The 16200-nt window shown below is 37.6% G+C and overlaps 1 protein-coding gene across 5 annotated transcripts; it reads left to right on the forward strand.

Moving 5' to 3' along the window:
* Nucleotides 1-288: 288 nt before the first annotated feature.
* Nucleotides 289-15804, forward strand: LOC108275525 (CD63 antigen). Of its 5 annotated transcripts, none has more exons than XM_017486395.2 (9): nt 289-428; nt 2849-2933; nt 6908-7090; nt 10078-10152; nt 10373-10468; nt 13460-13603; nt 13760-13843; nt 13959-14015; nt 14328-15804. In XM_017486395.2, exons 2-9 carry the CDS (start codon nt 2868-2870, stop codon nt 14442-14444), a joined length of 822 nt encoding a protein of 273 aa, XP_017341884.1. In that variant the 5' UTR covers nt 289-428; nt 2849-2867; the 3' UTR covers nt 14445-15804. The 5 variants fall into 5 exon arrangements, with proteins under 5 accessions (XP_017341884.1, XP_053542439.1, XP_053542438.1 ...); XM_053686464.1 differs by lacking the exon at nt 289-428 and adding an exon at nt 764-947; XM_053686463.1 differs by lacking the exon at nt 289-428 and adding an exon at nt 1140-1353.
* The last annotated feature ends 396 nt before the right edge of the window (nt 15805-16200 follow it).

Consider the following 16200-nt stretch of genomic DNA (forward strand, 5'->3'; position numbering starts at 1 on the left):
ATAATATTAACATGAATAATAATATTAATAACAACAATATTAACTTGAATAATAATAACATTAACAACAACAATAATATTAACTTGAATATTAATAATAATAATAATCATTAACAACAATATTATTATTAACATGAATAATAATAATAACAATATTAACATGAATAATAATAGTAATAATAATAGTAATAATAATAATAATAATAATAATAATAATAATAATAAACATAAATGAGTGTTCCTATGTTTATTTCCTGAGTGCCCTGCCCTTGTGAAGCGCAAGTGTAACAGTAAATCATGCCATGAGGAGTGTTTCATGTGGGATGAAGGGGTAGTGAGTAACCACTGCCATCACAGCAGAATAAGAAACCAGATATCCGCCCACGCATTATAACTGTTTACTGCTTCAGCCGGTATCTAAAGCTTAAGGTAAGTGTTTACAGACATGTGTTTCAATCTATATGATTATGATGAAAAAAATAATAAATTGCACTTACACCTCTACTGTTTTTTTCTTTCTTCTATTTTTCTAATTTGTAAGTCGCTTTAGATAAAAGCGTCTGCTAAATGAATAAATGTAATGTAATGTATTATAGTATGAAGATGTTTTAAATGGAGTAAACAGAGTAACAAATGTTTTGTTCTCGGGAATAATTTGTGCTGCTGGGAAGTCCTTTTTTTTGTCAGTCTGTTCACATGGAGAAATATCAGAGAAATGAGAGTTTTGCTGCAGCACATGGATGGCAGTAATCTAAATATTGAGCTTAATCTGAGTAAGATAATAACGTGATTAAGGTTGGAAACATGAGTCGCTTTTAGAATACTCCTGTCATGTTCCCGTTTTACAGGTTTTAGAACATAATTAGATTAACAGCCCGCGTCATTACGTCACCGCGCCACGCCGTCCGACGTGCCTCCAGAATTTCACGTATCAACATACAGTTCTGGGTGTGTTTATTTAAATTTTTTTTACGAACGCTTTAAGTGCAGTTAATTATTTGTCATGCTGTACGTGCTAATAGACGACTGCTTGCAGCGGTGGGTGTGTCCCAAATCGCGTAGGTACCGTCTATATAGCCGAGATACATGTATTTTCCCCCACTACAGGTCTATAGTAGGAAAGTATGCGATTTGGGACAAAGCCGAACTCTCTTGTTCGCCGTAAAACTTAAAACTGCCGTGTGTGATCGTGTCCTGTCGCAAAATGCGGTGAAAACTCCTACACGACGTTCATAATGTGATTAAGGTGTTTACATGTCACTACTACACGTCCATAATGCGACTAAAACAGTAGTACTCCACCTGTCTTAATTAGATTATTGCTTACTTCGATTATGACCTTAATTAGATTAAGGTAAGTAAAAATTGCTGTTTACATGATAGTTTCTTAATTGGAGTATGGTGTTAATTAAGAGATCTTAATTAAGATTAAGAGTGGATTATTGTTGTCCATGTAAACGCAGCTAGTTACACTTGTTTTGTTCTCGGGAATAATTTGTGCTGCTGGGAAGTCCTTTTTTTTTTGTCAGTCTGTTCACATGGAGAAATATCAGAGAAATTAGAGTTTTGCTGCAGCAGTCAAACAGTCATTTGTTTGTAAATAGGAACGTTATATTGTTTGTATTGTATCCAGAAGTTATTATTACTTTTTCCTGTCTGAGCTTGTTTTAATTACAAATATGTTCACTAGCTTTCATAAATTGACATTGGACCTAAAGATGAAACATTACCTCGGATTTTGTCAGCAGATACACGGATTCTTGACTAAAACATGAAGACTGTTTTAAACTGGAGGAACAACTCCTCCCTTTTAACCCAGAGGTTCTCAACGTTTTGTAACTAAAGCCCCCCCAAGCCTCCCCTGTCATGTGGCAGAAAACCAAACTCATATCATATGGTTCTAAATAGAACATTTAAGGAGAGGAAATCTGTAGCGTGCTAGAAGGAAGCTTTTTTTTTCTTCTAGGAGTCTAAGCTTATATTCCTCTACTATCTACATTCTTAGAATAAATGGATGCTTGCAGAACCCTAAAGTGTTTGTTTTTTGTTTTTGCACAACTAGAAGAAGCCTTAATGCAAGGTAGGTCGAATGGGGTCATGAAAAATACTCACAATCATTGTTTTATAAAAAAGACATTAATATCGAGTAATTGAGTCATTTCGTACACGATGTGGCCAAATAACTAAATAGAATGAAGGACGGAGCTCATCAGTTTAACATTCCTGTGCATAAAACCTCTAAACATTTTACAGTTGGACTTGAAAGCCTGATGGACATGAATGCTTGGGCTCTGATGCATGAATGTCGCATTTAATATATAAATTATGTGGGCGAGTGTGTGAACAATGTGAACGCTTGTGCTGCTGCTGCTTCTAAGTATAAACCAGGCTCCTCTGCTCCACATCAGCCCAAATCACACAATCCCCTTATTGTCCTATAACAACACAACACTTCCCACTAAACTGGTAAATCAGTGCAAGGAAAATTCCTTTGGTTTTTAGTTACTTACATTACAGATACGTCCATACAGTATGTTTCTAACATAGTCCAATTTTCAAATGTTCATTCATAATTCAAAATGTCCATTTGAGGTCATCCTAAAAAGTTGGGAACCCCTGAGTTAAAGGTTTCACGGTATACCTTTGCTATCACCTTTTTCCCCCACTCCTTTACTCCACAGAATCTAAACCACTGAAAAGCCAGCTACTGCCCCATCTTAATGAGGTTATTTAGGGCATTCCTCTCAACTCCACACTTTATCCAGACGTCACTGAACACCACTGTACAGCTACATTAAAGAAAAGTTTATAATGTTACATTTCTGATGTAATTTTCTTATCCTTTTCAGGATCCAAATTTAAAACATTATGGCTTTGGACCGAAGACTGAAGTGGGTGAAGTTCCTGCTTTTATTCTTCAACTTTGTCTTCTTTGTAAGTTTTCAGCATCATACATCATTTTAAGATCATTGTAACATCATTGTAACATCATTGGGGACTAGCCATTAGATACAAGCCAACAATAGAAACAATCGCAACATTATTAGGGATTTCATATGGTTTTTTGCCCGATTCGCTCATTTGTCTGGCTTCATACTAATAAATATTCATAGACGCCAGTCTTGGTAACCACTTTACACCTATTTATTGTTTGCAATATATGGGAAAATCTTGATTTGATCTGGAAAGATCAATGAGCTTCCTGTGATATCTTTAACCCAGATAGCTGAAATAAAACTTTGTTTAATAAATGTTAATTCCTGTATGGCAAGGCAAGGCGAGGCAAATTTATCTGTATAGCACATTTTCAACAACAGGGTAATTCAAAGTGCTTCACATAAAACATAAAAGCAACACAAAGCAACATTTAAAAAGAAAAGACATTAAAAATATCTAAAAATAAATAAAAAAGTAATAAAAAATAAAAACAGGTTAAAACAGATTAAAAAGATTACAGTGCAGCATAAGATATTAATTAAAATACCATGATGATTTAATTAAAAGCAGCAGCAAAAAGAAAAGTTGTTTTGATTCAAAAGAACTGAGAGTTTTTGCAGATCTGCAGTTTTCTGGGAGTTTGTTCCAGATATGTGGAGCATAAAAAATAAATGCTGCTTCTCCATGTTTGGTTTTGACTCTGGGAACAGAAAGCAGACCTGTTCCAGACGACCTGAGAGGTCTGGATGGTTCATAATGTACCAGTAGATCAGAAATATATATTGGACCCAAACCGTTCAGTGCTTTTTAAACCAACAACAGTATTTTAAAGTCAATTCTTTTACAGACAGGAAGCCAGTGCAGCGACCTCAAGACTGGAGTTATATGATCTACCTTTTTAGTCTTAGTGAGGACCAACTGCAACTGTCTAATTGAGATCTTATTTAGCCCCGTAAAGACACCGTTACAGTAGTCGAGTCGACTGAAGACAAATGCATGGACAAGTTTTTCTTGCTGAGACATTAGTTCTCTAACCCTTCCAATATTTTTAGGTGGTAGTAGGCTGACTTTGTAACTGTCTTAATATGGCTGTTGAAGGTCAAGTCCGAGTCCATGACTACACCAAGATTACTGACTTGGTCAGTGGTCTTTAACATTACAAACTGAAGCTGAGCGCTGACCTCTAATCGCTTCTTCTTAGCTCCAAAAACAATAACTTAGTTTACCAGAGTGGTATTTCTCCATGGAGATCTTTTCTTACCAGAGACCACCTTCACCTTAATGGGTGCAATGGTGTCGATAACATTTGTAATTTTAGGACTGAAATGATCTACAAGCTCATCTAATGAGACCCATGAGAGGGCGGGTGTGGAAGAGAAAGCCTGAACAAATATTTCACTGGTGTTCTCAGTGATTTGTTGTTTTTTGATTACCTCTGTTTGAACTTTAGTATGCACGGAGATAGCGCTCTCAAAGAATACACAGGAATGATCAGCGAGAGCAACATCAGTTACCACAACCTTTGAGATGTTCAGACCCTTGGAGATGATTAAATCCAGAGCATGCCCCTTATTGTGCATGGGCTCAGACACATGCTGAGTCAGTCCATAGTTATCAAGAACAATACACAGTTCTTTAGTCTCTCTGTCCTGGGGGTTGTCAACATGGATGTTAAAATCACCAACAATAACTACACAGTCAAAGTCAATGCTAATTATAGCCATTAGCTCAGCAAAGTCATCAAAAAATGCTGCACAGTATTTAGGTGGCCTGTATACATTTAGAAATATAGATTGAGAAGAGGAATTCAACTGAAGAGCCACATATTCAAAAGAATCAAAATTTCCATAAGACATCTTCTTACACTGTAGAGAGTCATTAAACAAAATGGCAACTCCACCTCCTTTCTTGTTTAAATCAAAATTTCCATAAGACATCTTCTTACACTGTAGAGAGTCATTAAACAAAATGGCAACTCCACCTCATTTCTTGTTTACCCTATTTCCACTTGCAAAACTAAAGTTTGGAGGGGAAGACTCAATAAGAACAGCTGCACTGGTATCTTGGTCTAACCAAGTTTCAGTTAAAAACATGAAATTAAGATTGTGCTTGATTATAAATTCATTAATTAAAAATGTTCTTCCTGCCAGAGACCTAATATTTAATAAGGCTAAATTTAGTGTGTTAAAAACTGTCCCATCTGTCCCATTTTTTGCATCAGGCTGTGGCTGACGAGTAATTAATGCTAAATTTGCAGAATCTGCAAAGCGTTTTCTCTTTCTCAGCAGATTCACTGTTCTATTTCTCTTACCTATCAACACAGGAATTGAAAAAGCTACTGGCACACTGGGCCCTGGCTTGTCCTTGTAGCCGGGGTCCAGCATATATCAGTTAAATTCATCACCCTGTACATAGTTCTCCTGCCTCTTGTTGGTGGTAATTAGTCGTGAGTTAATATGCTCTTGTCCATTATTCTGGGTCCGTGGAAATGTAGTGTCGTTCAAACATAGTCTATTCACATCCACATTCACTTCTAACCTGTGTATTTTGGTTCCCAGCACTGCAATTTTCTTTGGAAGATTCTGGAAGTCGTCTAACCTTTGGATTTTGGTTTCCAGAGCTGTAAATTTTGGAATAAGTTTCTGGAAGTCGTCCATGGAGAAGGGAGGCATCTTGTTGCTAATTAGCCTCAGCTACAACTCCAGTCATAGACTTGTAATAACACTCCAAAGACACGAACACAGACATTCTTAACAAGGCTGAAAATTTCAGACACTTTGTGTAATAATTAATAAATAAATAAATAAATAAATAAATAAATAACAACAATCATAATAATAATAATAATAATAGTGTAATAACACTCCAAAGACATGAACACAGACGTTCTTAACAAGGCTGAAAATTTCAGACACTTTGTGTAATAATAATAATAATAATAATAATAATAGTGTAATAATACTCGCATCTTACAGTGATGACACAGCAGTCTCTGTAGCGAGATCCCCTGGTCTGAATACTGGGGAAACCCCCTTCTGATTACATATCTTAGAGGTGGGTGCAAAATTTGGAAAACTACAATGGTTATGAAGGATATTTGTGTGGGTGGGGAGGACGCTGCTGACTAGATCATGGCATTCTCAGCGAAGTGAAATAGCTAGGTGGCTACTGCTAATAAGCATTGATTTTGCTTTATGAATAAATTATTGTGATGGAGCGAATGGATTACTCAGGCAACAGAAATGACTTAATGGAGATAGAGAACCTCCATTTCCTTTAACATCTTCTTCGGCGGAAGATCTTCAGTAGTCCCCTTTTGCTTTTATAGTTTGAAGTGCTGGCACACTCATAAATTTCCATAATTTTTCGGTATTAGAGAGACTGTAGTGTTTAGTGTTTGTAAACAAAAAGAAATTTCTAACCTTGTTAGATAGTGACGTGATTATTGACCCTAGCAAATGAGCTATTGGTTATAATCTGATTGAGGTATCTATCAAGAATTTTATTTAGGAATCAGATTGACATTAGCTAAAATGTTATCCACATATTAGCCTGCAATGGACATATATACGTATCTCACAGAAACTCTGAGTGTTTATACTGGACAGAAATGAATGTTGCTTGATGCTTACAACATTGTTGTTTTTGGGCACGTTATGATTTGTTTTTTTACGATGAACACATTGGGGACATTGTTACACTGAAAGTCAAGGCGCTACCTAAACTGAAGCTATGAACAATTTTGTAAATTGAACAGTTTAGATTGTTAGATGGCTAAGCATAGAGCTATGTAGGTTTGTTAAAGCAGTATAAACTAGGCATGTTAGTTAGCTAGTGAACGAAGTATGCGAACAATGCTGCTCCAAATGCTGTTTGTGTAACTTTTTGCTTCTTGGAAGTGGAATTTTTATATGATACAGCTGAGGCATTGATTTTCTTAAATACGTTGTTTATTGTTTCTCTCTGTCTAGATGTTTGGCCTGACTATCATGGTGATTGGCGTTTGGCGTTTGATGAGTCTGAACGATGTACCTAAGGTTGTTCAGGCTGTTGGAGTAGCCATTTTTCTCATCGTGGTAGGTTTCATCTTCCTCTTCATCGCCTTGATCGGCTGCTGTGGAGTATGGAAACGGAACTTTTGCATGGTCACTACGGTAAGGAAAAGAGTGCTAATGAGACGTTTACTCTGGCTGATTAATTATAGAAAAAAGACACATTCTAGACTGGAATGCGCTAAACTGATATATCAGCTCACAATCTCTTATTCCAGGCTTGATTGCCTTTTGCCTATCCCTGGGTAGCATGGATGCTTAATTTGTAGTTTTTAGAAGTGTGCTTTGCCATTTTTTTTTATTTATTTTTTTTTGAATATCTGAAAACTAAATTCTTATTCTTATTATCGTGTCTGAATTTCAGGGAGGTTCGTTCAAAACAAATGAATACAAAAAGGATGTTTTTCTACGCAGTTTATTCTATGCTATGAATCGAATGGTGTTTAACGAGTTAAGTATTTATGAAGAATTCACTGGGTTTTAACATGCAAATATTTATGTCTATTTTTTGCTTCAATCATTCGTTATTTTACAATTTGTTTGCGTTTTTGAACCTGTGACCTTTCTCTTTTGCTTTCTGTGTTTTCCATTAATTGATCATGTCACAGATCGTTCTTGGACATTTTTATTAGGCTTAGGATTGGCTTTATTGAATTCACCCACAGTCTAAAAATCCTGGTCAGATTTGCAGAAGATAGTATTTTTCAGTGCACGTTTACATTGAAACTTCAATTATCACTGAGAAGCCATAAGAATTACAACTGAACACAGGGCTGTATCATGAAGCAAGCTTGGGTTTTGGTATGGTATACTTAACCAAACACTCACAAACTGGCTTAAGGGGTTAACAACTTGTTATGTTGAGCAATGTTTTCCTAATGAAGTCACCTGATGAGAGCCCTTTCCTAATCAGTGCGTTTACATGGACAACAATAATAATAATAATAATACTCGTAGTGTACACAAATGGAATTAAGACGTGTGGAGTATTCCTGTTTTAGTCGCATTATCGACGTGCGTTACAGACATGTACACACCTTCATCACACTATTAACGCCGTGTAGGAGTTTTCACCGCGTTTTGCGACAGGACATGTACATACACGGCAGTGCTCAACCGTTTGACGGCAAACAAGAGAGCACGGCTGTGTCCCAAACCGCGTACTTACCTACTATATAGTAGGAAATCTCAGCTACTATATAGTAGATAAGTACGCGGTTTGGGACACAGCCCACGGCTTCAAGCAGTCGTCTCTTTGCACGTACAGCATGACAAATAATTAACTGCACTTGAAGCGTTCGTAAAAATTAAAAATAAAAACACCCAAAACTGTATACGGTACCATAACGAAGACCAACTGTATGTCGATACGTGAAATTCTGGAGGGAACGTCGGACGGCGTGGCGTGGCGTGGGGACGTAATGGCGTGTGACGTTAATCGCTCTATGTTCTGTAACATGTAAAACGGGTACATGACAGGAGTATTCTAAAAGCGACTCATGTAAACACCTTAATCACATTATTATCTTACTCAGAGTAAGTTCAATAATTAGATTACTGCCGTCCATGTAAACGAGTCATAGTGAGAGTTACTTCATCAAGGCAAGATGTCACACTGGCTCAAATTAACAGTGTTTTTAGAAAAGCTAAAAGTATCGAGTTAAGGCTGTATATTTTAAGACAGAAAAACAAACAATAATATTTCATTTGTTTGAAGAATTCGGATATATTTTTGCTGGTATACTATTGGTGAAGACATATAACAAAAAAATCTGACTATGTAAATGCATACATTGTAACATACAATTTCATTTTCATTCACATGAGCCTTGAAGTAAAAGTAATTGCAATTCAAATATTTAGCAGTAAATTGTTATTACTAATTTCAGCTGCAATCCCAATGGCATTAGGCAGCAGATAAAAATTTCATTATATATATAAAAGAAATTATTATTAAATATATTATACGAAGTGGTGAGTAGGCTACTTGTCTAAAGGTTGGTGTGCATAATCTCTTCTTTGTCTGATTGATTTATTTATTAACCAGTGGTGGGTAATTGTTTTAAAGGCTCTGGTTTACTGATCAGAAGGTTGTGGGTTCAAGCCCCCGCACTGCCAAGCTTCCACCATTTGGCCCTTGAGCACGGGGCACTATAACAACACTGACCCTAGGTGAATAAGTGTAGAAAGGAGTTTCACAGTATTGTAATGTCTTCTTCTTCTATGACAAAGTGATTTGGTGATATTTCTTACATCGTATAGGAAAAAGAGTATTTTAAAGCCAAACCATATACAGTAATGTAGTCAGAATTCATACTAGGCTCTAAGCGATGACATAGCTGTGATTCTGAACTGACCAGGCTATTTTGTCTCAATGTTAGTAGTCAGTGACTGAGCACAGGCCATGCAACCACAGGAAAAAATGTCCCTGCGCTATAAAGGAATTCTACATTCAAGTTCTGTTTAAACCCAGTTTGTTACTATTAGATACTTCAGCAAACTGACTTCCTTTTAATATAGTCTGATTCATCCCCCAATATGGATGCTCTCATAATGATTTGTGGGCAGTCTAATGCAGCCATTCATCTGGGAAATCCTAATAGGCAGATTAATTACCAGTATGCTTTGTAGTCAGTTACCTGCTATTAAATAAAAATTATATAAATGCATGTAAATCATTTTAGAATTGGAAAGCAGTTCCCGAAAGCAAGCTGTAGAGATCCTTTCTCAATATGAGAGCTATAAGCTCAGCAGGATCCTCATACTGGGCTTTATATGCACTCAGTTTGGTTAGCGTCAACTTAACTTTCCCCCAGAGCAGTTTAGCCAGGTGGAGTAAGTAGGCAGCTAAAAAGAAAGCCACCTTTGTGGTATGGACTCGCTAACCTTAATCTCCTGCTTCGTGGTACACTCCTCAGGTCCCAACCAGATACTTGTTAAGGCTTCTTGCCTTAGTAAACACACAATACTGATCTGCAGAGAGAGCGATGATATGATTATGTCCTGTTTTATGTGGACATGAAGCAGCTACACTTTGCAACACATGACTACACAGCAGTATTTAAAAATGCTTCTTCCTTCCTCCTCAGTTTGCCACCCTGCTCTTCTGTTTCGTGATCATGGACATTGTGATAGTCACTGGTGTGTATATCTTAACTAACAAGGTGAGATTTTTACCAATACAGTCCAGTTCATTTCAGTCCAATCATTTCAATAGAATTAATTGAAAACTCAGACATTAATTGAAAACTCAAACTTGTCGTTCATTTGAATTGATTTTGTTGTTTTAGTCTTTTACCAAAAATTTATCTTCGCATTTGTTTTGGAAACCACAGCACAATCCAGCATTACATTTTTAGATGACTCTTGTTTTTGTTCTTCCAGGTGCTGGATATAGTGGACGATAAAATGCAGAGTGATATCAACAGCTACAACACATCTGAAGTGGCTAGGGAATACGTTGATGTACTTCAGGAAATGGTTTGTGTCCCACATGGTCACTAATAACCTAGGGATATGCTGTGAGCTTCCAGAATTCAATAACCCCTTTTTATAACACAGTGCTATTCAGTGCTCGATTCTGATTGCTCAAAAAGCGTTGATTCATTTTCTCTTACAGCAGCACTGACAATAGTTCTGGCTTCAATGCAAATTACAGGTTTATATGAATGAACTTGTTCAAATACAGTGCCATGAGTAAACATTACATACAGTTTTAAATTGCTAATTTAATAAAATAGCTAATTTCATTTATTGAAGCAAAAATGTTATCCAACACTAACTGACCATGTGTGGAAAACTAATTCCCCCCTTAGTTAGTCAGTCAACCAATTAACATTGATAATTGGATTCAATTTGAGTAGAAACACCCAGGCTTGATTACTGCTATAGCCCTGCTGAATCTATGAATCTGTGTATGTTAACAAATGAGTGTGTTTACACCGGACATGAGCAGCAGTGAAGTGGGAGTTTCGGCGTTGAGTTGATATTTTTTTGCTGCGCTGCTCGAACTGCATCAAACATGTCGTCGGTTTAACCGTATCAGTTCGAGCCTAATTCAGAAAATGCGGCTGATCGGAAGCAAGTTTGCAAACATGACTTGAGCAGAAGGTTTCACAATGGGAAGTGTTTATTCTGTAACTCTCTTAACTTTCAGATACGATGTAAATCCCGCCGCCCCGCCGGCGGGGCTAACTATGCTGTACACAACCTCTGTGTCTACATACGTACTCATGCAATATATCTTTGGAAAGCTAGGATTTATGCTTGTGATTCGATTGATATGAACCGTTTCAAGATACGATCACAACAGCAGCTACAATCAATGCCTCTATCAGACCACCAACATACAAGCAAACACTTAAAAAAAACTTTAGGAATTTAGCAAGCTTTAGCTAGCACATTAGCAGAGGTCTACAACTGAGCCACAACACACAACTCAATATTTGAACAGTCAATAGAAGATAAAATAATCAAACACACTTAGAGGTTCTGATTCAGAAGCACAAGATTGTTCGAGCAAAGTGGGATTCACCCGACTTTTCAGGAATAGCCTTTGTGTGTAGCCTGCGTTGTACTCTCCCAGGTTCAGGAAGCTGTCCTCCATAAAATGCGCTGTGCACTAGCAAACATTTGGGTTGTACTGCTCAGGAACAGAATTATATTTTCAGAAGGCTAAACAAAGCGGTTTTGCTTTCGCACCAAAACACACAGCGTGTCCGTGACATTCCATGAATTCACTGCAGCCTCGTGGCTGCGTTTGGGCGGGTTTATGCTAATAGTGCCCGCTGTGACGTAGACATGTCTAGACTTCTAACGATGTGTTTCGGGTATGTCTGGAGCATGGAGTGTTCTCTGTTAGATAGAATAAATCCCTTGTGGGGGGGAATTGAATTTTTGGGACTTATACATGCACAGACAGATACATTTCACTCCCAAACAGAAGAAAAACATGAAAAATCATGTTATGACCCCTTTAAACAGAACATTTCCAACAATGTGAAGTAGACTAAAAGGTCTCAACATACAGCACACTATGCCAGCATCAAAAGAAATACTGGAAGCCATTAGAAGGAAAGTTATTGACATATATCAGTTTGGAAAGGGTTACAAAGCCATTTCTGAGATGATGGGATTCCAGCGAACCACAGTGAAAACCATTATTTCTTGGAACACTTGAAACGGTGAATCTTCCCAGAAGTGACCAGCTAATTAACGTTCCGCCAATAATGTACAGATAACTCATCCAGGAAGTCACAAAAGAACCCAGACAAACATCTAAGGTCTTGCCTCGGATATCGTCAGCATTCTTGATTCCATCATTAGAAAGAGACTGGGTGAAAATGGGAGAGCTCTAAGTGAAAACCCCTGCTAACAAAGAGGACCATAAACGCTCAGCTTACATTTGCCAAAAACATCTTCATGACCCCCAAGCCTTTTGGGATAATGTTCTGTGGACTCATGAGTCGAAAGTGGAACTTTTTGAAAAGCCATTAATTAAAACATTTAATTTGACATTAAAAAAGCCAAATTGAAGATTCGAGGGGATCACTAAGAAGAAGACCTAACTATTTGGAGGAAAGTTCTCTGGTCAGATGAAACAAAAATGCATAACTTTCAGCACTATGTATAGAGAAAAAAGGTTGAGGCTTTTAATCCAAAGAACACAATCCTAACTGCGAAGCATGGGGGTGGCAGCATCGTGTTGTGGGGTGTTTTGCTGATAAAATGTCTGGAAAACACTTCAGAAAATAGATGGCGTCATGAGGAAGGACTGAAGCAACATCTCAAGAAGGTTAAAACATGGTTGCAACTGGCTCTGCCAGCAGGACAGTGATCCTAAACATACCATACCTCTAAGCCAGGGGTGTCCAATCTTATCCGGAAAGGGCCGGCGTGTGTGCAGGTTTTCATTCCAACCAAGCGGGAGCCACACCTGATTGCACCTGTTTAATCAGTTGATCTTGACTTTCACTAGATTCAGGTGAGGCTTCTGCTTGGTTGGAATGAAAACCTGCACCCACACCAGCCCTTTCTGGATAAGATTGGACACCCCTGCTCTAAGCAAACACAATTGTAACCAATTGGATTTTTTTCCCCCAGAAGTTACCTGTGGAATGGAACTGAAGTAGATACCCTAATTAACACTTAACACAGGAAATGAGTAGTAACATGAAATGTGTGCAGTTGTGAAAATTTGACTTTGAATGTCTCATTTAATTTAATTGATTAATGAAAATAGTAAAAAATAAAAACCCCTGTGGTATAAGAGAAAAAAAAGCATTTTGAAACATGCTGTTATTGAAAAATAGTGAACTTCAGGGAGGTAATTAAGTCTGCTTTCTGTCCAGCCCTTGTTGCTATCTACTTTCCTATAACAACACACAAAGTAATTTAATCCTTATATAATTCACTCAACAACATTGTCTTGTGTGTGTGTGTGTGTGTGTGTGTGTGTGTGTGTGTGTGTAGGTGGGATGCTGTGGACAAGTGAATGCTTCTGACTGGGTGAACTTCCGGCCTGACGGTATCTCCGTCCCTGACACTTGCTGCAGGATAGTCACAGTGGACTGTGGAGCTGGAGCCATGAACAACGAATCCATAATCTACACAGAAGTAAGTGGAGAAAAAGCATTGTTTTCCTGTGAGGCATTTCAGACCACAGTGCGTAAACCAAAACTCTCAACAGGATAACTCTGAACTCTCTCCTTTTAAACCAACATGTTTTGGTTGTAAACGTAATGATGATGATACTGGCTTGTTGCGCTGCAGGGTTGTGGGCCTTTTGTGGAGTATATGTACAAGATGACGAAGCTCTGGTCTGGCATAATAGGTCTTGTCTTTGCTTTCATAAAGGTAACACACAGTTTTCTTTTTCACTGCCATCCAAACATACAGAATTTTTCTGAAAAATCCATATTTTACCTCTCCTCATGTCTCTCGTTCTTGCTCTTGTTTGTGTTTGCTTTAGATCTTTGTTATTGTGCTTGCCTGTACGCTGATGTATGGAATCCACAAAGACTATAAGGTGATGTGATCCCTTTGTAAAACCTCTGAAAAATCACTTTCACCCTTAAAGTCTGTAAATGCGTTCTTGCTGAGGCTAAAATCTCATTACGTCTCATATATTTATACTTTAGTATTCTTCATGAACTTTCATTTTAGAAACCTGTATTTACTTTCTCACTCTCACACTGCATGGATATTTTTTCCTAAATCTGAGTTCCTTAGCTTAGGTTTCCTCTCTTCGTCCTTGTCCACCCTAAAAAGTATAATAACACGAGGACGCATGTGAGTGGAGTCTTTTTCCTTTATTCTTTCCTCAATTTCCTCTGTGCAGATTCAAGAGCCCTTGCTGAGAAGCGACCTTGCTTGTTTCCGCTGTTTTCAGAGACGTTCCCAGCCAGTATCAGTATCAGTATCAGAAGAAGGTAGCCCTCATCACAGGGTCAAGTGAATGACTTTGAAATTCTCCGAATATGAAAGGGAGATGATATTAACCTTGTTCTTATTTTTTGGATTTTTAAAAGGGTAAAAAAAATAATAATTCTGCCTACATGGCGTGTCGTAGTTTTGACTTTTTTCCCCCTTGCTTTTATGCGAACAACATTTTTGTCCTTATGAACATTCACGTCCAGAATACTGTTCAGGAGTTGCCAGGTCCTCCAGAAAACAAGCCAAATTGCCATTTAAAATATTCCAAGATCAGTAAGACCAGTCCAGATCCACAAATAAAAATGTGACCCTTCCAAAGCATAACCAGAGGTAGTGTGATATTTATGAAGTAGCATTGTACAATACGTTTTAATGAAGCAATATTAAAACCACAGACTTCCTAAATGTTAGATATACAAGACCATTCTAGGACATACAATGGAAATTAAAATTCTACACACCCCTGTTAAAATGGCAGGTTGTTGTGATGTATAAACATGAAACCAAGATAAATCATATCAGAACAGATATTACAATGTATAAATATTAAGTGGAAAACATTTAGAAACATGTTTTGCAAAAATAACAAAAAACGTACAATAACCTAGTTGCGTAAGTGTGCACACCCCTAAACTAACACTTTGTTGAAGCTCAGTTTGATTTTCTTTCAACACTTGGTCTTTTTGGCTAAGAGTCTATCATATTTTCCCACTCTTACTTTCAACAACATTTTAGATCTGTCAAATAGTGAGGACGTCTCCTGTGCACAGCCCGCTTCAGGTCAGCCCATAGATTTTGAGTTGGATTCAGGTCTGGGCCTGGCTATGTCATCGACTAAAATCTAAAATCGACTGGTATTTGTAGCTATTCATGGTTCCCTCCAACTTGATTGAAAAAAAAAGTCAATCACGATCAAAAAAACAATAGCGTTAAAGAAAAAACTTACTTCTTACTGCTTGCTTATTAACACTGCTTCTATCAGCTTACTCTTGTGCTAGAGTATCTAACATCGTGTGAATTCAGGAAATGTAACCAAAAATCACCTGTTTCCTGTTCTTTATAGTGTATTTCTTATGTAAAAACATTCATAAGTTATGTGAACATTTCCAAAAGCATGCTTGCCTTACAGCATTTCTCTGGATGTTCCTGAGACTTCTGTGAAACGGTGCTTTATTCGCAAAAGTTTTATGCGATATTCCAGTTTTATGCATAAGTTAAATTCGCATCTTTGTATGGAAACATAGCTATTGATATGCATCCTGTTTTATGCAAATACGCCCTTCCACCTAGCCAATCAATAGTTAACCCATTGTCTCTGTTGTGTGTCAAGCATGATATGTACTCTGTTTTCCTTTGAATAAAGGGAGATCTTGCCATTTGAACTTTGTGTGTCTGTATGTAATTTTGGCAACTGTCCCAAGCGCTTGGTGCGGGAAGTGTGTAGGAGCGAGGGCGACATCTTTTTGTGTACTTTGTCTTTCTCTCGTCTTATGAATCGTAACCTGAAAATTCTCTATTCGCAAATCCTAGCACTTTTATGGGGGCTCATTCGGGATGTCTACTGAGAGGTAAGAACAATTTGTTTGCTCTGCCTTGAAGTAGAGATCTCATATATCCCAATTATTCTATATGCATTGCATAAATATTCCGTGGTGTTCCCCCCCAGCATGAGCGCCACCTTTCTTGCTGAGTGGGAGGAGTGGAGTCGATCGTACTGGGCAGAGAGTAAGCTGTTAGACGAATGAATAGCTCAGACAGGCTACCTTATAGCGCAAAGA

The sequence above is a fragment of the Ictalurus punctatus genome, chromosome 15 (assembly GCF_001660625.3).
Source record: "Ictalurus punctatus breed USDA103 chromosome 15, Coco_2.0, whole genome shotgun sequence".
Taxonomy (NCBI): domain Eukaryota; kingdom Metazoa; phylum Chordata; class Actinopteri; order Siluriformes; family Ictaluridae; genus Ictalurus; species Ictalurus punctatus.

Bases quoted from the DNA above. Each gene is read 5' to 3' on its own strand.
- LOC108275525 (XM_017486395.2), top strand. From the start codon at position 2,868: ATGGCTTTGGACCGAAGACTGAAGTGGGTGAAGTTCCTGCTTTTATTC. The intron at 13,604-13,759 runs GTAAGTGGAGAA...GTTGCGCTGCAG, and splicing joins AATCCATAATCTACACAGAA to GGTTGTGGGCCTTTTGTGGA. The intron at 13,844-13,958 runs GTAACACACAGT...TGTTTGCTTTAG, and splicing joins TTGTCTTTGCTTTCATAAAG to ATCTTTGTTATTGTGCTTGC.